Raw genomic sequence first — 22045 nt, forward strand, 5'->3', positions numbered from 1 at the left:
TGAGGCTCCTCTTCTCTGCTATCAAGTGAGAACCAGGAGTAGCCACGTGAAGACTGGGGATTGAGCAGGGAGGGGCTCCATCTCAGAAGTGTGTGACCTTGGGCAAGTCACTTCAAAGAGACAATTTAACAACTGAACCTAGGCCAGCACTGGGCACATTTTAGCATTCAACTCCCAGCAGGAAGGGGTCAGAGAAAGGAGTCTGCAAAGCTTTAAGGGATCTTTGAATCATACCTATTTTGAGTGTGGGTATGGATGCCCCCCCCAAGCCAAGATGGGGGAGGGTAAGAGGGTGGGGTGACACATCAGGATCTAATCTGGCAGGAGCACCACATAAAGATAATCCAAGCTGGAGAAGTCTGTCACACACTGGTCACACAACTAACCCACAAACAAATAACTTTAATTTTTTTTCTTTTCTTTTTTTTTTTTTTTTTTTTTTGGAGCAGGAGCTGGGCCTTGAGGACCCCTGCCCCAGCCCTGTGCCACGTTTACGATATAACCCATCACAGCTGGATTTAAAAAATACACAAAAAAATATAATATACATTATAAAACCTAGGTTGGGTTTGGAAGTGGCCTGAGCGATATGCAAACTGTGAGGACCTTCAGGAAGCTCAGGGGCGGGCCGTGTAAGGAAGGGAAGGGGCACAGTACTTCATATGAAACTCATAAATGCCCAGAGGCGACTGGTAGACAGGCCAGGCCGGCTGAGGGGCCTGAGTGTTGGGGAGGGGCAGCAGGGAAAGGGTGAATCTTCAGTCCCAGAACTGGGTCTGGGGAGCTGCTGGTCCAGGCCTGGGAAACTGGAGGTGGAGAGAAACGTAAGGGAGTGAACCCACCGAGGGTTCACCCAACCCATGTCTTGGCCATTTGAAAATACCAAATCCTTCTGCTACCCCTTGTCCCTGGAACACTGGTCTGCCCAGAGGCGGGGACTCCAGCTTCCTACTTGACCCTCCGAGCTATTTTGGAGCCTGCCCCTGGGGGCCTTCTCTCGTCAGGAAGGTGCTGAGGGGCTCAGGTCCCAGATGTGGGCCGGGGCAGCTTGGAGGAGGTCCGCATAGGGGCTCCCGAGGCCCTGGCCGCACTATGGGCTGACAGAGGGCACCTAACAGGTGCCAAGTACCTGCTGCTCCTCTTTTCCTGCTGGTCAGAAGCAGCTGCTCCCCTGAAAGGTGCCCCCCAACCTGGCTGGCTCCAGCTCCCCGTATAGACCCTGTCTCTCACCCCCTGTGGCTGCTCCCCCACTCCAGGGAGGTAGTTATACCTGGGCTCTGGGGACAGGCAGCCCCGGGTGAGAATTCCAACTCTGCCCTCCTTGCACGGGTCTCTCAACTTCGAGTCTCAGCCCATCACATGAGACACCCAGACCCACGCTCACCTTGCAGGGTCTGAGAACAGGGCCAGGCACACTGCAGGTACAAGAAAGTGTGGGCCCCTCTCTTGTCTTCTCACCCTAACCCCAACTCAACACTCTCCTTCCTGGAGCCTCTGCACTCTGACCCCCTTGATCTCCATTCTACCCTCCCCTGCCGGCCACACACGCCTGAGCCCGAAGGGGTTGGAGCCCGCTCACTGGAGGCTGGGCAGAGCTGGCTGATGGTTCAGCATCCGGGATGGGCTGCCCCACCACGGAGCTCTCCTCTCTTCTCCCACAATTAAAGCGCAGAACAGTGGCAGGGAGTGTGTGTGCTGGGGGGTAGGTGGGGAGGCCTCCTGGGTCCTGGGCCTGAGGCCTGGTAGGCGGGATGAGTCCTCAATCCCAGACCTCTGGGGGTGGGAGTGGGGTGGGGGTGGGGGGCCAGGCAGGTGTGTGGAAAAGATGCTTGTCCTGGATCCTGGTACTGGGGGCCAAGAGTGGCCTAGTCTTTGACGAGCTTGTAGACATGGTGCTGGGCCCCGTGCTCGCTGGTGGAGACTTCAAAGACGAAAGCAATGACGAGCAGGGTCTCCTGGGAGTCCCGGCTGGTGACTACCTGGGGGTCAGTAGGAGGATGCAAGGGATCAGGCGGCATAGGGCCACCGCTGGCCAAGGGGGCAGGAGGACTGGGGGGAGGCGGGTGGGATTGGGCCTGAGCCTGAGAAGACCCTTCTCCTTTCTGGACAGCAGTCTTCTCAACTGAGCACTGGGGCTGCCCCCCACCTCAAGTGAGGCCCCGTGCCCCCCACGCACCCTATCCCCGCCCCCAACCTGCAGGATGGTGAAATTCTCCAGCACGCTGTTCATCATGTACTTCTCTGGCAGGTGCTTCAGCTTGTGGATGAAGTTGATCATGTACTCGCACATGGGGGAGCGGTGGATGCGGTACACGAAGCGGCCGTTCTCCAGCCTGGCGTATTCCGTCTGCGCATGGCGCGGGGAAGGCGTCACCCAACGGGCCTGCTCCCCGCCCCTCTGCGCCACCCTGGGCCCCCACTCACCTCTACCTTCTCCACCACCTGCTTGCCAAAGGAGCACACCTTGGTGGAGACGCTGATGGTCATGCTGTCGGCCGAGCTGTACTGAGAGCTGACCCCATAGAAGGCTCCAGGGCCCTCCTGGATGGTGCTGTTGAGGTCCGCCTGGGAAGGGGTGGGGGGGTGAGCCGGGCCAGCGTCAGGTGCGGGCCGAGGCCAGGGGAGGCTTCGCGGAGCCACATCGGTGTTCCACCCCAGGGCCCATCATTAAGGCCAGTGCCCTGCCCACAGGCCACAGGGTCCCGGGTGGGCGGGGTAGGCCTGGTGCGCTGCGCGGGTTGGGGAAGAGGTGGTCGGGAGCAGAGAGGGCAGCTCACCCAGAACTTGACGAGGAAGAAGGCGTTAGGGGGCCCTTTCTCATAGAGTTCCTTCAGTCCACCCTTCTTCTCGGGGAACTTGTCATAGATCTGTCGCACATCTACAGCCTCCAGCGGCGGGTCGGAGAAGGCGGGGTTCGTCTGGCCGATGTGCACGAAGAGGTGTTTGCTGTACTGTGGGGAGGGCCCGGGACGGGGTCAGGAGAGCATGTGGGGCCGCGGGCCTAAGGGCTGCACTGGGACACGACTGCCTCGGGGCTTCGCCAGCCCGGGCCCCAGAGCCGTGGCCCTGGCCCACCACGCCGGGGTCTCCCAGGCTTGCGCAAATCCTCACCCCCACCCTCAGGCACGTTACCGTGTCGGGGTCTCGCTGCACCTCCATGAAGGCGGAATATTCGAGGAGCCGCAGCCGGGAGGAGGCGATGGTGCGGTCCTGCCACACGGGCACGGAGGCAGCAGCTGGGGGGAGCGGGGTCAGGGGCTCGTAACCTGGGAGGGCGAGATGGACCCTCAACTGCATGGGCGTGTGCGCATGCTCACATCCGGAGCTGCCCCCCCCCCCCCCCCCCCGGTTGCAGCGAGCCGATCCGTTGTGCGAACTACAAAATGGGGCCCCTTTCGGGTAGGAACATGGGCGGCACCCCGACCCCTCTGCCCCATCTCCTTATGCAGTGTACAACCCGCACAACTGTGCACGGTGGCCCCAGGTACTATACATAGGCGGGGGGTAGTTTAGAGGTCACTGTTAATGTGTGTTCAAACAGAAAATACGGACAAGTAAAAAGGGAAAGATAAAAATTATCCTGAATCCCAATACCTAGACAGAGTGCTACTCTGTTAAGATTTTGGTGTATTTCCAGAGAAGAATTTTATAAACATACATAAATGTAATATCTTCACTGATATGTATGACATTGTAAAAGGTAAGGGGCCTGTCCCTGACCATCCCAATGCCCTATAAATGCCACGCCCCTCTCCCTCTCCCTCCAAACACATGCAGGCCTTGCCCCCCCCCGCCTCTTCTGAGCTGCTGAGAGGGTGTGCAGGGGCAGCGACAGTCTTTTTTTTTTTTTTTTTTTTTTTTTTTTTTTTTAAAGATTTTATTTATTTATTTGTCAGAGAGAGAGAGAGAGGGAGAGAGAGCAAGCACAGGCAGACAGAATGGCAGGCAGAGGCAGAGGGAGAAGCAGGCTCCCCGATGAGCAAGGAGCCCGATGTGGGACTCGATCCCAGGACGCTGGGATCATGACCTGAGCCGAAGGCAGCTGCTTAACCAACTGAGCCACCCAGGCGTCCCAGGGGCAGCGACAGTCTTGTGCAGGGGACTTACTGCTGAGCGTCGGCGGCAGGGGCGGCTGGATGGGGTAGGCTGGCTGTGCAAAGGGCTTGATGCTGCAAACAGGAGCGCAGCCTGGTTAGAGGGTCACCGCCCCCCCACCCCCGGCCCACTTTCCACCTAGTCCCTTGGGAGGCTCATCTGGTCTCCACAGGGAGCCACCCTGCCTTTCTGCAAAGGCCCAGAAGTGCATGTGGACAGGCTAAGCCTCCCGCTTTGGGTTTTCTCCACATTTGAGCTTTTATGAAACCCTGCTGCATCTTACAACTGAGGTGCAAGCTGAATGCGGCCTTTCAACCCCACCCTGAGAGCAGCCCATGAAACTGAGGGTGTGTCTGAGGATGAAAGTCCTCTTAGAACTGAGGGAACCCGGCACATTTGACTCCCCCACGTGCTGACTCGGAGACCAACCCGGGGAGCAACCGAGGGAGAAGTGACCAAAGGGCAAACGGACGGCAAGTGGACGAGGAGGTGGATGAATGAACAAACACATGAGAGAACAGACAGATGTGTGGCTCTCTTCCCGGCGCTCCCCGTCCTCTATTTTTGAATTAAAGCTTGGAAGCCAGCTCAAAGGGGACGTCCCAGTGGCAAGGGTGTGAGAGGGATGGGCCACAATACTCACTCCTGAGAGGGTCCAGGCTGCTGTCCCAGGAGAGGGGGGTTGCTCCAGAACTAGAGAGATGGGACAAAGACCAGAGGCCCCTCAGCATCCAGGACCCACCGCCACCGTCCAGCCCCGAGGGCCCTCCCTCACCTCAGCAACCCCCGCCCCGCCCCAGGCCCACTGTACCCGTGAGGAAGTGGAGAAGACGGCTTGGGGCAGGGGGGAGGGCGGGCTGAACTTGTTCTGTAGGACGCTGGCGGAGACAATCTGGGCGGATGACATGGAGGCCATGCTCTGGAGGGCTTTGTCCTTGGAGACCTGGTCCTGGGGAGGAGAGGCCGTGTGAGGATGGGCCAGGTCAGAGACGGACTGGGGCTTTCCTTGGGGCCCTTCCCAGGTCCTAGGGCTCTGTTGTGTCAGCTCAGGAGAGTCTCAGCCCCTGCCGGGGCCTATCTCCTGAGTACATCACCCCTCTGAGCACAGTCCACATTGAGACATTATTTTATTTTATTCCATAACCCAGTATATACCCAAACATTTCCCCTTATGTTATCTGTCATGCACTCCCCTATTTCCTACTCTGTTTCATCATTGGTTCTCAAAGTATGGTCTGTGGACGGATGGTACCAGCATCACTTGGAAGGTTAGAAATGCACATTCTGGGGCCTCAGCCCAGACCCACTGATTCAAAAACTCTGCAGGGGAAGCCCGGAAATCTGTCTTCACCAGCCCTCCCAGCAATTCTGATGCGTGCTAAAGTGTGAGAACCACTCTATCTCATTTTTAAACAGTGTTGGTTGCCAACCCTATTAAGTTGATTTCACAATTCATACTTTGGAAATCCTGTGTTAGGTGCTCTCCCCCTGACCTCGTCCCCAAGGGGAGGGGCAGACTACTTACCAGGTTCATGGCCTGCAAAGGAGAGGGAAGGTAGATTAGAAGAGGCACACAAGAGGGTGACATAGGGTAGGGACGCGACCTCCTCCACCCCCATCCACTCAAAAGCCACCAGCCTCTCGGGTCTCAGGACCCCAGGGGAGCTCAGAGGCAGCTGTGGTCCCTCCTCCCACCTCCCCACTGCTACCCAAGGGGAGGGTTTGCTAGCTGGGGGTGCCCTGCAAAGGCAGGATGAGGGAGGGCAGGCTGGAGACCTAGAAGGCGGACCACGCTGGTGCCCCCGGGGGTCTGTCCGTGTCCTCTGGAGCTGTGATACAGGCCCAGGGGCCTGGAGCGCGAGGCCCAGCCTGCTGTGCAGCCAAGAAGCAGGGAGAAGCCACAGCTTACAGAGGCCCTGAGCCTGTGCTCTGAGATCCTCAGCTGCAGGACAGCCAGGATTGAGCATCCAGTGCAAGGAAGAGCCAGGGCTACCACAACAGCTCTACTGGCCAGTGTGCCCGTGTCTCCTCCTGCCCATCTGAAGGCCCTGTGCAATTAACAAGCAGCAATTAGGAAGGAGGAAAAGGTAAAGGAAGAAAAGAGGTGGGCCTTAGTGGCCCCCGGATGGTCTTCCTCTCCCTCACTATAGGGCTGGCTGTCACCCAGGGCTTCTGCTTAGTCTCCAAGGGCTGAGGCCCTCTGTAGCCCCAAGTGGCCTTTGGGTTTCATGCTGTTGTTTGCATTTGAGACACCCTCCCACCCTCCATAGCCCTCCAGCTGCCTCTCTGCCCTGCGCTCAGAAAACAGCAGGGCCAGGCCAAATGGCAGGGGAACCCCTACCTTTAGCTTGGACTGAATCTCTCGAGATTTCCGCCTGGCTAGAACCTGCAAGTGGCTAGAGACCTGTAGAAAGAGAGAGAAAGAGAGAAAAAGAGCAGAAAGGGCAGAAGAGGCAAGAACAGAGCTTCAGCCAGAAAAGAGGCATAGTGAGAGCCGGCCACAGCAGAGGCCTGAGCTGTGCAGAGATAGCGGTGGAGGCGCCGAGGAGGGACTGGAGGCCCTAGTCAGGTGCCCAACATACCTTGATGCCAACCTGGTACTCCCGCACCTTCTTCCGAGCTAGAACCTGTATGTGGCTGGACACCTAGGGGCCGCCCCGCGCCCCGCCAGAGAGGAAAACACAGACAGTGAGGAGGCACGGCATGGGGTGGTCATGGGCAAGGAGCATCCCAGCCCTTGTCTCTGGGACCAAATGGAAGCCAGGGGGAATCATGGGGCCCTTGTGAGCAGACATCCCTGAGCCCTGCTAATTCTATGCTCTCTTCTTGGCCCTATTTTGATCAAAAGCCTACTGTAGCCTCCAGGACCACTACGTACAGTTGTACAGGTCATTCACTGCACAAGAGGATCTAACCCAGTAAGGGCTAAAATCCAGCCCAAGCTCTGCCACTCAAGTTATGTGCCCTGGTGCCGGGCTGCATCTAACCCAGAGAAAGGGTATCTTTTTATTTTTCCAAGATGGGTGACTTTTTCTCACTGATATTCTTAGAGGGGCACCTTTTTCTTATCTTTTTTTCTTCTTTGAAGGTTATTTATTCAAGTCATCTTAACACCCAATGCAGGGCTCAAACTCACAACCCTGGCTCTACTGCCTGAGCTGGCCAGGCGCCTTGAGATACTTTTCTCTGATTGGCATCACCAACAGCCATAATGCTCATGCTGGCCATCAGATCATCCATCTGGGCCATGGCTTCCACGAAAGCTCTCCCCACCCCACTGCCAGGACATGGTCAAGGGTCTGACCCTTAAGCCTCAGAGAACCTATTTTTCCTAGGAAAACAGAAGGGAACACATGGATCCCCAAGGCTGCTTCACTTGAGCTCCTGATATACAATGGCTGTGGGCTTTCTCTGCAAAGTTGTTTTTATCCCCACTAAGATACAGCTTCTTTTGCTTTTTAATCATAACCTGAAATACTGTGTCTGTTGTTTCCCCATAGCACCCCACCACCACTAGCTGGTTAGGACCCAGATGGCTGTGCCTCAGTCTGCCTCACTGGGCCCCAGAATCAGATGTCTGTCCAGCAAGGTTACCTGTCACTTCCTATGATGACAACGGTGACATTTACTGAGGCACTAGACTGTTCTCAGCATTTTACACATACCTCATCTGACCCGTACTAAGAAGTCAGTCCTAATATAATCCCCCAAGTTACAGATGAAGAAACCCGAGCACAGAGCAGTTAAGCAGTTTATCCAAGGTCACACAGCGGAGGGCTGGAGCTGGGATTTGAACCTAGGCGGCCTGAATCCCGAGCCAACTTGCTCCACCACCAAGCTATGCTCCCAGGATTCTTCTGACCCTTAGCACAGAGGACCACTGCCAAACGGTCAAGTCTGTGACAGGTGAAAGTCACATGGGACTTAATCCTAATGTAATATTTAGCTGTTTTTCCAGCATGGAAGCATTGCACTTGCGATTAATTGCTGTATGTATCTCTAAAAACCCTAACACTGCATTTTTTCAACCAAAAGTGAGACAAAAACCCTTGTCTGTCATCTGGTTGCTCTTTGCAACACATAAAGATGTGCTCTGTCCTCGCAAATATAGGATGGCTTTGTCTGTCTTATCTATCTACCTACCGACTTATCTAATTTTTCTTAAGACTTCATTTTTTTAAGTAATCTCTACACCCTATGTGGGGCTCAAACTCACGACCCCAAGATGAAGAGTCATCTGCTCTACTGATTAGCCAGTCAGGCGCTCTGGCTTTCTGCTCTTCAAGATGTAACATTAGGGGCACCTGGGTGGCTCAGTGGATTAAAGCCTCTGCCTTCCCCTCGGGTCATGATCTCAGGATCCTGGGATGGAGCTGCGAATCCGAATCCGGGCTCTCTGCTCAGCAGGGAGCCTGTTTCCTTTCCTCTCTCACTCTCTCGGCCTGTCTCTCTGCCTACTTGTGATCTCTGTCAAATGAATAAATAAAATCTTTAAAAAAAAAAAAAAAGATAGGCTGTGCCACTTAAAAAAAAAAAAAAGATGTTAACATTAATGGCAACAGCAGTGGCACATTCTTCCATTGTGCTTACTCTGTTCTAAGTGTCTTCCCATATTAGCTAATTTAATGGCCGAGGAACAGAAACTGAGGGGCAAGGCACTCCTTGCCCACAGGTGGGGGTGAGGGTATTTGAACTTGGGGATTTGATGTTCAGCCCTCCCCACTACAGTCCCAGGCTGCAGGAACAGGGCCCCTGTGGGTGGGGTCCCCCTGCTGTATCCCTAGCACCAAGCACAGAGGCAGAGCTCTAGAATTCTCTCACTGAATAAACACTGTGCCCCAGGAACTGGCCCCAGGGGAGATATTAATAAACGCCAGAGCAATGGGGGAGGCCCCTGCTCCCATACCGAGGGCGTGGACTCAGAATCTTCGAGATGGTGGGATGGGACAGGTCAGCTTTGTCATCTGCACATGTGGGGATCTGGCAAGGTGGGGGTGCCAGGTCCAAACCCCACTAGACAGGGAGGCTGGAAGGGCCGAGGATCAGAGGCACCCTCTGGTCCTCCAGTCTCTGAGCCTAGCCTGCCTCTCTCGGGCACCCCTGCACATCAGCCACCCCAAGCAGCCCCCTTTCTGGGTTTCCTCGCAGGACCAGAAGCCGCCCAGTCATCTCTCCCTGACACTACCACCTCCCTCACCTTTGCCACCACACTGGCCACCACCGCTGCGGACCTCTGTCCCTGCCTCTGCCTGGCCCTCCCTCATCCGTTACCCCAGCTGCTCCTGGGCCAGCATTCCTCGACAGCTGCCACCTGCCACTCCCTGTTCTAGTCCCTTCCATGGCACCCAGCTGCCCCGAGGGCAAAGCTGTCCCTCAGGCCTCTGGCCAACCTCCCTCCCTGTCCTCAGCACTTCCCACCCCTCTCTCCATGCACCGCACTGCTGACGGATGGCTCTTTCCGCCCAGTGGGCTCAATCCTGGATCCACTGCCTACCAGCTGAGTGACCTGGAGGAAGTTACTTAACGTCTCCCTGCCCCCATGTCTTCATCTGGAAGATGGAGATGATTACTAGACCTACCTCCCAAGGCTGCTGTGAGGAATACACAGATTCACGTAACCTTAAGCACCATGGGTGTTCAGGGATTCAATGGATATCTGACTTCCTCAGCCTGCTAGAACCTCTCCCCTTTTCTCTGCCAGGCTGAACCCCAAATTCCTTCTTAAAAATGCATCTTGGGTGTTGTCCCCTCCAGAAAGCCACGGCAACCCCCTCCTCCCTTCCCCTACCGGGTCCAGGCTCAACCCCTGTTTAACAACACACACTCACTCTGGGCTTGGCCATGCTGCCCTGCTCTGCACCCGTGTGTCACTATCACCGTCTGCCTCGATGACTGGTCCGGGGGCCACTCTGGGCAGTGACCACACCGGCCTGCCCCACGGGGCTCATCTCTGGTCACTGACCCCCAAGGCCTTGGGTGGCGTGGTGGCTGCTTAGAAAGGGCAGTGCCCCCTTCTCGACAGACCGGGGAGTGTGAAGTCCCTCAGGAGAGGAAGGGGGACAGGGAGGGGCCGACAGTGGCAGATGAGGGCGCGCGCATGGGCAGAGGGCCCGGAGTGCGCATCCTCCTCTCCCTACCTGTTTTCTCGTCCGAGTCTTCCCGGTCCTCAGTTTAATGTAGCGTGCAATCAGCTCATTTCGACCTGGCGTGGGGGTGAGAGAAGAATGAAGAGTTGGCCAAGGGGGGCTGCTGGTGGCTGCAGACCCCACACCCCCTGTTGCAAAACACACAGACCCCCTCCCCCAACACCACCCTTCTGCCCCCTCCCCACCCTCTTCACTCCAAGAGGCAGACGCAGGTGTGTGAGGGGTGGCAGGGAGCCCTAGGACCTGGGTGGCTGCTGGCTGAGAGAGGTGTGAGTAGGGGGCAGCAGGGTGGGAAGGGACAAGGTCAGGGGCCCAACAGGTTTCCCTGCAGAAAGACAGCTGGGCCGCTCACTCCTAGCCCTGGTGGCACCTCCATCCCCCTCTGTGCACTACGGGAGTTCGGAATCTTTAAGTGTAAGCATCTGTGTGTGAGCCAGGCCTGCTGCATGTGCCCCAAGAGTCTGAAAGATGGGTTCCTGTCCTAGCTGTCCTTGCGATGAGGGTGTCCAGGGACACCCTGGATAAGTCCCCTCCCTTCTCTGGCAAAACGGGCAGGAAGGGCTCAGTGGTGTTCAGCATAACTCTCACACGGATGGCCTGTGTCAGGATGTCCCTGAGTCCATCACTGTGTCCCTGAGCCTGTCCCCATGTCCCGGCTTACCAGTGTCTCTCCTGCCCTGTGAGGTGCTGATAGATGCTGATTCAATACCTTTTATCCCCCCAGTCCAGGCCCCCAGACCCCAACCCCACAATCTCCCCACAAGGGCCACATTCTCCAGATTCCTCCTCCATGACAGAACCAGCCCCACTGCTCCTCCCTTCCTGCCTGCCCCTCTCTACCCCACTCCCTCCGCCCTGTCTAAACATACCCTGTGGGGCTGCCCTGGCCATCTGGGAGGTAGCCATCGGGGAAGCACCCGGGGACATCTGCCTGCCTTGTGAGGGGGCTCCGGGGCTCCGTGGACGCAGCACAGTTGCTGGGGACAGGGGCTGCAGCAGCCCTTACCACTTGGCCCAGCTGTCTCCTTTCCGCACCCCACCACGGTACTAGCCGCCGGATGGGACAGGCCCAGGGCCTGCCTCACTCAGCCATAGGCTGCCATGGAGGGTTGGAGGGAGCTGGCAAGGAGCCAGGCCCAGAAGGGTTGAGTTATCCCAAAAATGCAGCTCTGGGAGAGCCCTCTCAGGGCTGGACAAGAGGGGGACACTCCCTTCTGGAGGCAAGAGATGGGCAAGGTAGCAGAGAGCAGGCCAGGAGAGGAAGAGAGAGCTGGGGGGTGGGGGGTGTCTGAGGAATGGAGGAGTCCCCGTGTCCCTTCAGCCCTCTTCCTAACACAGGCCCTTGTCACAGCGTGGCCTGCCCTGACCCCATACCCATATGCTGGACAGAATTCGCCAGTAGGACACCCCGGTCTCATCCTTCAGGCTTCCCCATGTGTGGGAAGGGACCCCTTCCCAGGCCTTTCTGGAGCACCAGGCACTGACCCAGTTTCCTGTGTCCACTGAGTCACCCTGAAACCTGCAGACCAGCAGGGGGAGGAGAGGAGGAGCAGACGGGGGTGTCAAGCAAGGTGTGGGCCCCAATCTGGTGGAGGGGGCCAGCCCGGCTTGTTTATGAGGAGGACCCAGACACACAGGCTCACACGCCCAGACTCGCCCATGGCGGGCTGGCAGGCGGCCCCGCAGGACTTCGCCAAACCGGTTGGGTGAGGGGGCAGAGAGCAGGGGGAGGGGCCGGGAGGGCCAGGCTGCCTCCTCCAGCCAGGGCCGGTGTCCCGTGTCTCCCTACACGCACCGTACATCTTGCCCTCGTCTGACAGGATGATCTTGCGGCGGCCGCAGGGTGGGTAGATGGCCAGGGCCTCCTGGAAGCTCTGCTCGATGTCGGGGCTCCACACGCCCTCCGCGTCGTTGTCCAGCCCCTTGTCCAGGCCCTCAGGCCCATCCTCCCGGGCCTCCCCGGGGCTGCTGCTGGCATTCCAGCTGTTGGACGCTATTGTGCTGGTTGCTCTGGGCTCTGGGCCTGAGCCCACTGGGCCGCCGGAGCCTGCGGGGCAGACACAGACGGGTGAGGGCCGGGGCTCTCCCAGACCACAGCCATCTCCCAGCCCAGGGACAGGCGCTGCAGTCAGGGAGGTGGAGGCAACCAGGCTTATTCCATGCTGTGCAGCCTTAATGAGTTACCTCACCTCTCTGAGCTTTGGTCCCCTAAGAGGGGGAAAAGGTGTCCTTGAGGTTGTGAGGCTTAAAATTAAATGAGGTCACGACAAAGGACCAACCACAATACCTCATATCTACACGGCACTTTTGTGGGCACAAAGCATGTTCATGTCCACTTAATCCTCAAAACTAAGGCAGGGAGGGCAAGGAGTGATACCCATTATTCAGAAGGGACACTGGGGCTCACAGTCGTGATGAGCAGCGTGGAGTGAACAGAGTTGCCGGGAGGACTGCTTTGCCAGATCTTTGCCCTGCCATCGGCAACCAGAGACCTCTTGCCCCCAGCCTCAGTGCAACCCTGCTGAAGACCCCCTGTGGGAGGGGGAGGGCCTGGGACCCAGGAAGGGTGTGGTTTTGACTTCCCTAAAAGATAACTCCCAGGAGACCAGCAGAACCTAAACACCGGGCAGGGACCGCCCAGGAATTGCAAGGAGGGAGCGATGCTGGCTGGCAAGGGAGCAGCCGAGAAGGTGCCCGGCCCGCAGCCTTGCTCAACCCCACCGGCTTCTCCATCCCACTTCCTGTTCCTGCACCTCCTGGCCCCACAGCAGCCCATAAACCACCCACACACCGGCCCCTGCCCTGGCCCACATCGTGGAAGAGCCAGAGCTCTCTAAACTCCGGGTTCCCTGCACACGCCAGGCTGGGTTATTAACCGAGACCACACCTGGCAGGCCCCCCAACACACGTAGCTCCAAGGTTCGCCCCACACCCCCTTCAGCCTCGGACTCTGCATGCCCAGTGTCCGGGGAGCTTAGGAGCCCCAGATGGCTAGATCCAGGGACTTGGCTCTGGTCTGCAGGGAGAGCTGGGGGGGGGGGCAGGGTAGAGGAGTGGGAGATCCTTCGGAAGCTATGGAAGGGAATTCTTTCCCCTCAGACAAGAATTCCAGGCCCTGCCAAATGGATAGGTGTCCTCTGTGCTGGACCACCTGCTTGTTTAGGGAGGCTTGACGAGCGTCACTAGTGGCATGGGATGGGGAGGGTCTAGAGGGCCGGATTATCAGATGGAAACAGAGTCAAGACTATTACTGTAATGAGAGCACCAGCCACACGTCAGGCCCTGTTCTGGGATTTTATACACATTGACTCATTTAATCCTCACGATAACCTATGCGGTAGAGACTATTATTAGCCTCACTTTACAGAGGAGGAAACCAGAGAACAGAGAGGTTAAGCAACTTGTCTGACACACAGCTTGGAAGAGCTAGAGCCCGGTTCTGAGCCGGCCACTCTGGCTTCAGTCTTCTGACCAGAGGGAATGAAGCCGAGAAGCTTCACCACCTGGAGCAAGAAAGGAGGCAACCACCCTGAGCCCACCCAGGGGGCCCAGCCCTGGGGCCTCCCCTCTAGTCCAGAGGCTGGGGCAGCTTCAAGGACCCCCACCAGGCTGTAGCCCTTTCTGTGAGGTCCCCAAGACCAGGAGGAAGAGCTCTCCCACACCAGAAGGCAGCCAGGGAGAGGGGAAGCCTTGCTCCTGACCAATGAGAGGGGCCATACTCCTCCATTCCCAGGCCATTCTCCCCACGCACCCCCTCCCCCAGGAAGCTAGATCCCTATCCCCTCCTCAACTCCTGAGGCCAAGTTCTTGGAATAAAAATGTGAGGGCACAGAGACTCTGGGAGCCCAGGGACGCCCATATTGAGGTAGTTGAGATACAGAGCCTCCCCCAGGATCTAACACTGCCACAGGCTGAGGGGAGGCAGGAGAGGGGCTGCGGTGCTCTACAACCCCTCCCAGCAGAGTCCTCAACCCATTCCCCCCAAATCCTTTCCTGAGGCCTCCCTCAGAGCAGCAGGGGCCCAGTGCATGGGGGGCCCTGGCAGCCCCAGACTTTGCAAAGCAACTTTCCTGCCTCCCCCAAGTCCCTGCCCGCCTCCCCTCTTCCAGGCAGTGCCCCCCCTTCTCGGGGTGATGTCAACCCCGCCCCGCCCCCCGCAGGAGCACTGTGGCCAAATATGGCGAACACAGCAGTGCTTGGGAGCTGGGACAGACTGGGGGGGGCGGGGCGGCGGCCCCTGGCTGGGACCGCTGGCAGCTGGTGAGGGGGAGGGGAGCCCAGGGGGCGGCTGCAAGGACGAGTCAAGGAGACAAGTGGGACCACCGTCCCTTCTGCTGGCTCACGGGCACATGCAAGACTCACTTTCTAGGAACACTCCTGTGGGCAGAGGCACCAACACAGGGGCCCATAGGTGACCCCCCCCAACCCTGCGCAGCCAGGCACTGGAGCCCACGTGGGCAGGTATGCCGTGTGGGGGCCCGGACTGACACCCAGATGAGAACTTTTTATACCCCGGGGCCCAGGCACCCCCGTGGGCAATGGTGAGTGGGCAGCTGTGCCGGGCAGGGCACTGAACTGGGGTCCCTGTCCTGCTGCAGCGCTCAGGAGTCAGGCTGGAGGCTGTGGCAGGGGGACTGAGACCGGTGCATGCCCACCCCCTTCTCTTTAAACCCTCACACCGCTGGGGACCCAGCCTGGGGGCTGTGGGCTCTTTGGACAGTTGCAGGTTGGCATGGACGAACGTGGGGCTCAGGCACCCTGCAAGGGAGATGGTGGCCCCAGCCTAGGGCCGATCATCACATCATCCCCACCCTACAGAGCAGGGCTGGCAGGGGTGGGAGTCCCCCAGCTGCCTACTGGTGCTCACGCTGATGCCTGAACCTCTGTGTGCTGGGCTGTGCCATCCAGAGGGGTGGGAGACCGGGAGGAGGACCCAAGTGAGGGGCGAGGGGGTGGGGCCTGGGAGGGGCCTGTGGGTGGGGTCAAGAGAGGGAGACAGACCCCGCCAGCAGATAAGAAAACAGACAAGGGAGACAGGAGAGTCCCAGAGAATACCCAGAGACAAAATCCCCACAAAACCTCGGAGTGAGCCCCAGAGGAGAGATCCAGAGAGAGGCAGGCTGACAGAACAGAGAGGGTGCTAGAGAGAGTTGGATCCAGACATGGTGGGGGCCGGAATCACAGCTAACAGACCCAGACAGATGGAGACCAAGACTGAGATAGATGGAAACACATAGTTAGGGGGCTAAAAGGGGCAGGAAGGGGGAAGATCAATAAACTCAGATGCAGTCAGTGAGGGAGGGGAGAGAGGGAAAGAGAGAGAGAGAGTTATGTACATATAAGCCGACAACAGAGCCCAGGGTTCAGGACAGACCCTAGAAGGAAGGAGTGTCAGGGAAGCCATTGCTGGGGGCCAGGGTCAGCCACAACAGGGTCATGTCCAGGACACCCCACTCCTGTCCCATCTGTCCTACGTCTTCAGGACCATCTCCTATGTCTCTCTTCAGAGGCCCATTATTACCACAGGCTGCAGACCCCCACCCCCGGACCTGGGGCCCACTCTGCCTCTACCCTCTGTCGGACCAGCCATTCCTGCTTCACCTCTTTGAGGGCCCTCAGCTTTCTAAGGTCAGAAGGTGCCTCTGGGTGGCGGCAGGGATGGGAGCTAGGAGGCTTGGTGAGCAGGCTCTGGGGCCCCCAGGGGAGATAAGGGGCCCCTTGCTGCCCACTCCCCACCCTCGGGCCAGACTGCTGGAATAACTGGCTGGACAGCTCCAGTGATGGAGGCCTGCCCTGGGCAACTGCACAGGTCCTAGCTCCCTCTACCCCAACCCCCACCCCAGGCCCTGCAGCCTCCAGACCACCCAGCCCTACACCTCCCTTTCAAGGGAGTAGGGGAGACAGGCCTGAAGCTTGGGCTTCCCCAGCCCTCTGCTCTGATGGGAATGGAGACAAGGCCAGTCAAGGAAGGTGGGTGTCATCCCCAAGTCCCTGGCTACCTTTCCTTCGGTAGCAGCCCCACTGGGAGGACAAACTGAGCCCAGTGACCCTCCTGGGTCTACTGGTCAGCAGCTGTCCACTCCTGCAGGGCCCACAGCCCCCCAAGGGCTCTCATTTGGAGGGAGAACAGCCACTCCAAAGGCAGGAAGATTAGTGAAATCAGCAGTCGCATCCGAATCTCCCGCCCCAAACCTGGGCTGGGCTGACCCGCCAGGGGGTTGAGGATGGGGAGGGAAGCTCCCCACCCGCTCTGCCTTTCCCTTCTTCCTCTTCACCCACCCCCACAGCGGGGCCAGCTGTTCTCCAGCTGCCAGAGGCTCCCACCCTAGAAAGGAGCCATGCTCTGGTTGGGACTGGAGAGGGGGCAGGAGGGGGATGGTGTCTGCCTTTAGCACAAGGACCCCTGGGGGACCCTGCCAAGTGGCCACACCCTGCCAGACTGGGGAGGGAGTACCCTCCTCCCTGGGGCAGGGCTGAGATTTTTACAGGAGGAAGCAATTTGCAGAGCCCACTAGGAGGGAGGTGGGGAGGCCTCCTCCCCTCTCTCGCGCTTATTAATGTGCTTCCAATTTGGGAATCAAGACTCTGCACCCACCCACTCCCACTACTCAGAGCACAGGCTTCCTAGTGGACCAGAAGGGGCAGGATGCCCCCCAAGCCTTTCTTGTCCAAAGCTCATCCTCACTGTCACCACCCCTGTACTAGTGTAGGAGAGTGGGAGGTAGAGTTTCCAAGCCCTCAAACCTCTGCAGAGAGAAGGGAGAAGAGAGAGGAATGCCTGCAGTGGGAGATGTCCCTTCACCCCTACTCTAGGACTCTGTCCCACCTCATTTTTTTTTTTTTAAACTCAATCACCTCTATGCCCAATGTGGGACTCAAAGCCATGACCCCGAGATTGAGAGTCGCACACTCCACCAACTGAGCCAGCCAGGCGCTTTCTGTCTCCTCTTGTCCCACGCCAGTGAAGGCCGGGTGTCCAGCCTGGGGGTGGGGGTGGCAGCCCATGGGTAGCTTGGTTAAGCCGGTTTCACAGTTGTCCATGGCCACGCCTGAGGGTCTCCTCTCAGCCTGCCCCAGCCCCTGGTACTCTGTGTCACCCGCTGAGCTGCCACCCGTCATTCAGCTGACCCCCCACCACTGTGACAGTCACAGTGTCCTCTACAAACATCCAGGCTTCCTCTTGGCTCTGCTCGCTCACACACACACTCGCCTGCCACCGTCCCACATATCCACGGTGACCTGCGTTCCTATCCTGTTCCTTCTTAAGCTTTTCATTGTGCTAACATACACGTAACATCCCCTTTACCATTTTTAAGCACACCATTCAGTGGCATTAAGTACTTTCCTTCTTTGTTTTTAAGGGTTCACCGTCCTCCACGCAGATGCCCCAGGCATCAGGGTCATGGGCCCCCAAATATGTCACACACAGTCTCCCAGGCATGCCTGGCTCAGCCCTGATGGCTGTCACCCACGCTGCCCCGGGGTCCCGGCAATCACAGAGTGTGCCCACCCACGGAGGCCCCTGGGTCCCCCCCACCGGTCCCCTGACTCACAGAGCTGCAGGGGCAGGGTCTAGAGGCCAGGGTGCCCCCACACACACCTTCTTCCCCACTCAGCTTCTCACACAGCTACTCAGCGGCGTGTCACCATGCATCACCTCACACGCACCACAAACCGTCCTAAGTTTTACACGTGTCCCGTACAGTTGCACACACAGCCTGTCAGAGCTCCAAAAACCTGAGACCACTTCATGTGTTATAAACACACACACACACACACAAAGCACGCGCAGTATTACATGCGCTCACCCCTCAACACCTGACGTCACACAGAATGGCACCCGTTCTTGAACAATCGCAGTGTCCCTCACACACGCAGAGCATCAGGATCCCCGCGGGGTCAGACCCAGGCTCACTCTGCTGGTCGCTGAGAAGCCATGTCCCCTGCGATGGCACTCATAGAGACCATGCGTACAGCTTCTTTTACACACACACACACACACACACACACAGGACATCACTCATGGTGGCTCCCACATACATACAGTATCAGTCACACACACCAGTGTTCTAAAGTCACAGGCAGTGTCACACACAGTTTCTGTCCTGTACAAGTCCAGCCTCACATGCAGTCACAAGAACTGGTTTTAGCCGGTTCTCTCACACTTGCACCCCCCACCACCCCAGTCACCCACGCAGAATGTCCCACTCAGTTTCTCTCTCACACACGTCCAGCGTCACACACGGTTGCACTCTCATTTCCCTCTATCGCTTCCTGTCCTTTCAGGCCTGGCAGGGAGCACAGGAAACAATCAGCACTCTAGGAAACCTCAAGGGCTAAGGCTTTGGGGACCTGTGGAGGGACAGGGATTCTCTGGCCTCCAGCCTCCTGTGGGACCCTTCGAGGACAGGCATAGTCTGTTCCCCTCTCGGGTCCTTCCCTGAGGGGCAGCACCTCTCCTGCAGACAAGCCCAGGCTGGCATGACACCAGGACAGAGGTGAGGGCAGGGCAAGGCCTTGAGGACGGGGCTGAGTGTGATCTGCTGACCTCAGACCAGAGAGGCTCCCTCCATGGCTCCAGGGCTGCCTCTGAGGTCCATAGAGACCTGGACCCCACAACTTCTGCAGTTCTCACATGGGAAGAGACAGCGACCTCTTAGCTACTGCCACAGAAAGCTGCAGCATTTAGGGCTCTCCTCACGGCTCCCCAGCAACCTGGGGTCTGGCACCCCAGATCCCTTCCCCACTCTCCTCATCATGGGTAGACCCCTCTGCTCCCCAATCCTTCCTAAGTGAGGAGGCGGGCAGGACTGATAGCTTCAGTTCCCTTCCAGCTTCCACACTGAGCCCTTCGGAGGGTCTGGGAGTCAGGCAAAGGGGCAGGCCATCCACGTGAGCTCAAAACACAATTCACCCTGGCCAGCCTTGCCAGACCCCAGGGTCACTGCAGAGGGCAAGTTCCCCCAGCTCCACCTGGCTTCCCTGTCGCTCGACGCCTGCTGCCTGCAATCTTTCAGCCATACTTCACCTGACTTACAAACTGCTCAGTCCCCCCTGGTTTGTCCTCACTTTCTTCCTTAGATCACTGATCGTCCACTCACCTCTCCAGACCTCACCAGGTTCATGGTCCATAATGGAAGGAGCAAGGCCCACTGACTAGAAGACCGAGACTCTGGAAGGAGCTCAGAGATAGGGGACCTGAGAAGTCATTTATTTCGAGCAGGGAAACTGAGGCCCAAGATGACACAGGTGGTGAAAGGCCCAGCTGGGACCAGATCTCTAATCTCTTGACATCCTCTTTGAGATGTCCCCTCCTGGTTCTAATATTTCCAGAATACAAAGGGTCCACAAACCTGAGCAAGGATGGGAGCACAAAGACAGACAGACAGACACGCAGGGGGACACAGACACACACACAACACACACACACACACACACAGAGCTCTGTCCTGCCAATCACTGACCATCCTATAGAGCCAGTCCCCAGCCCCAGTGCGCTAATTAGCATTAATTATTGTTCCCTCCCTAGGGGGGTGGGGGAAGGCTCATGAAGTTGAGAATCCCATTGGGCTCTTAGCCTCTCCCTGAGGAGAGGACATCCAGGGCCCCTGAAGTCACCCTCACGGGTGAGCCTGTTCCTAGAAGTTACATCTGTCCGTCCCCTGCCCACAGGGTGAGCTGGGATCCACAAGACCACAGAACCATGTCCTGGAATGACACCCTCCTGGGGGAGGGTCTTGGAAAAGGAGCTACAAGAATCTGGAAAGGAGGAGCACATAATCCCCCTAAATGTCCAACTTTGGGGGACTCTAGATTCCCTTTTTGCCCAGGCTGCCCCCGATATTCTAGCCAAGGAGGTGTCCAGGCCCCCTGCACTGGGGTGAGACGTGTATACACAGGCCACAGGAGATGGGATACACAGAGCCGCCCTGAACTCCAGCCCCTAAGCTGTGTCCAGTCCCTACCCCCATCCCCTGCTTTCCTGGACTACAAGTCCAGGCCTGACCTGGTTCTGCCTCTACCTGGAGAGAAAACACAGAAGGAGGTGCCCCTTGAGAAGTCCTCCCCCAAGGCCTCATTCCCTCTTGTCCAGAAAGAATCTCTGAGCCCTGGGCCGCTCTCCCAAAAAGGTGACAGAGTGGGGTCTCAATGACACTGCCCTGGGGCCGGGCTAGCTAAAAACCAGATGCAGGCAGGCACTCCTGGCCTTCCCTCCCCAGTGGTGGTGGTAGTGGAGGGGACAAGCCTCCTTCCAACCCTCTAAAGTCTAAACAAGGGCTCTAAGGAAGTGTAGAGAAAATAAGGCCCCAAAGCCAGCCCTCTTTGGAGCCAGGCTCCCAGAGCCCTGGTCTGGACTCCGAACCTCCACCCCAACAGGGGCGGCAGAACTGGAAGGAGCTGAAGCCCCTGCTTCTCAGGGGGCGCACGCCCAGGGCACGCAGCTCTGCTCCCAGACACACTCCACAATCCAGCGCAGCCACAGGCACCGCGCGCAGGAGCCGGCCTGGGCGTCGGGAGGCCGGGCCCGAGGCCTGCGTGGAGCTGGGGCCGGGCCGGCTCCGAGAGCGCGCAAGCCGGGAGTCCAAAGGGCGGCGGGGCCCGGGACTGGGAGTCCCGGGTACGAGCTCCCCGGTGGCAGGCCCCCCAAAACGTGCGGCCCCCAGACCCCTGCCTCGACACCCCAAACGCGGACGTTTGGGGTGTCGAGGGACAGGCGATGGCACCGGGGACACTCTCCCTGCTCCCCGACCTCCCCCGACCAATTCGTCCGGGTCGCGGGGGGGGGGGGGGTTGGAGTGGGAGGGGTGGGCGGGGCTTCCCGGAGAGCTTTCCCCCCCCTTCCCTCTAAACTTCCCGGCACCCAGATCCGGGGCTCGGGCTAGAGCTGGACAATAGCTCGGGGACCCAGCCCCCCTTGAGTGCCCCCCCAGTCCAGTACCAGCCAACCAAACCACCTCTCCCAGCAAGGCCTCCTCCCCGCTTCTGCCCGGCTTACCTGGTCCGAGCTCGGGGGGGCGCTCCGGCCGGGCCGCTCCGCCGGGCCCGAAGGAGCTGAGAGGGGGGCAGGGGAAGGGGGGTCTTGGGGAGGGGGCTGGCCGGAATGTGCGGAATGAGCCGGGCTGGAGCGGGAGGCGCCGGGCGCGGAGGAGGGAGCGAGCGGGACGGAAAGTTTGTGTTGAGGAGCCGGGGCGGGGGGTGGGGGCTGAGGGGAAGGAGGGGGCGGGGCGCGCAGGGGGGCGGGCACCGGCCGGGAGGGGCGGGGCCGCGCGGGGCCGCCCCCAGTCGGCTCTCGGGCTGCCCACCCGGCGGCTTCGCGACCGGTGGCTGCTCCCAGCCTTCCCGCGCCTAGGCGCTCCCCTCCTCGCCTTCCTGTGCCATGCTCTCAACCTCCCCCTGCACGCCAGGTCTTACCCCACCTCCCCAGGATCCGACCGCAGTTTTGGGGCTCAGGCCTGGGCGGGGCCGAGGGCGGAGCTCCCGCCTAGCCGGCTGGACTCCCGTCGGGGTGCCGCGTCACGAGGGACCCCGCGGAGCCGGAGCGCACGGGCCTTGGGGCTCCCTACCCACGCCCCAGTCCAGAGCAGCCGAGGTGGAGCGCCCTCTCCCGCCCGAGAACCCGCCCCCAACTCTCGGGGCCCCAGACCCAGCCCCGCCCTGGCGACTGCGCCCGCCCTGCCCGGACCCGGTTTGTCTGGTTCTCCCCGAGAGGCTTGTTTCTCGAATTTCTCCCTTTCCCCCTCTTCCCGGACCTCCGGGGCCCTCCCTCTCGGCCCGGGGCCCCCGCGGGGGGCGTCTCGACACCA

The 22045-nt window shown here is 58.9% G+C and overlaps 1 protein-coding gene across 2 annotated transcripts; it reads right to left on the bottom strand.

Annotated features, from left to right (window-relative positions):
• Positions 1 to 382: 382 nt before the first annotated feature.
• On the bottom strand, positions 383 to 21647 carry TEAD3 (TEA domain transcription factor 3). 2 transcript variants are annotated; one of them, XM_047733491.1, is made up of 13 exons: positions 21238 to 21647; positions 12037 to 12288; positions 10233 to 10297; positions 6437 to 6499; positions 5621 to 5632; positions 4907 to 5044; positions 4739 to 4788; positions 4108 to 4169; positions 3133 to 3266; positions 2778 to 2951; positions 2425 to 2565; positions 2195 to 2347; positions 383 to 1979 (listed from the first exon to the last, which is right to left on the bottom strand). In XM_047733491.1, the coding sequence occupies exons 2-13, from the start codon at positions 12041 to 12043 to the stop codon at positions 1866 to 1868; spliced, it is 1113 nt and encodes a 370-aa protein (XP_047589447.1). In that variant the 5' UTR covers positions 12044 to 12288; positions 21238 to 21647; the 3' UTR covers positions 383 to 1865. The 2 variants fall into 2 exon arrangements, with proteins under 2 accessions (XP_047589447.1, XP_047589446.1); XM_047733490.1 differs by lacking the exon at positions 6437 to 6499 and adding an exon at positions 6678 to 6740 and having other exon boundaries at positions 21238 to 21645.
• Between the last annotated feature and the right edge of the window lie 398 nt (positions 21648 to 22045).

The sequence above is a fragment of the Lutra lutra genome, chromosome 6 (genome assembly GCF_902655055.1).
Source record: "Lutra lutra chromosome 6, mLutLut1.2, whole genome shotgun sequence".
Taxonomy (NCBI): Eukaryota; Metazoa; Chordata; class Mammalia; order Carnivora; family Mustelidae; genus Lutra; species Lutra lutra.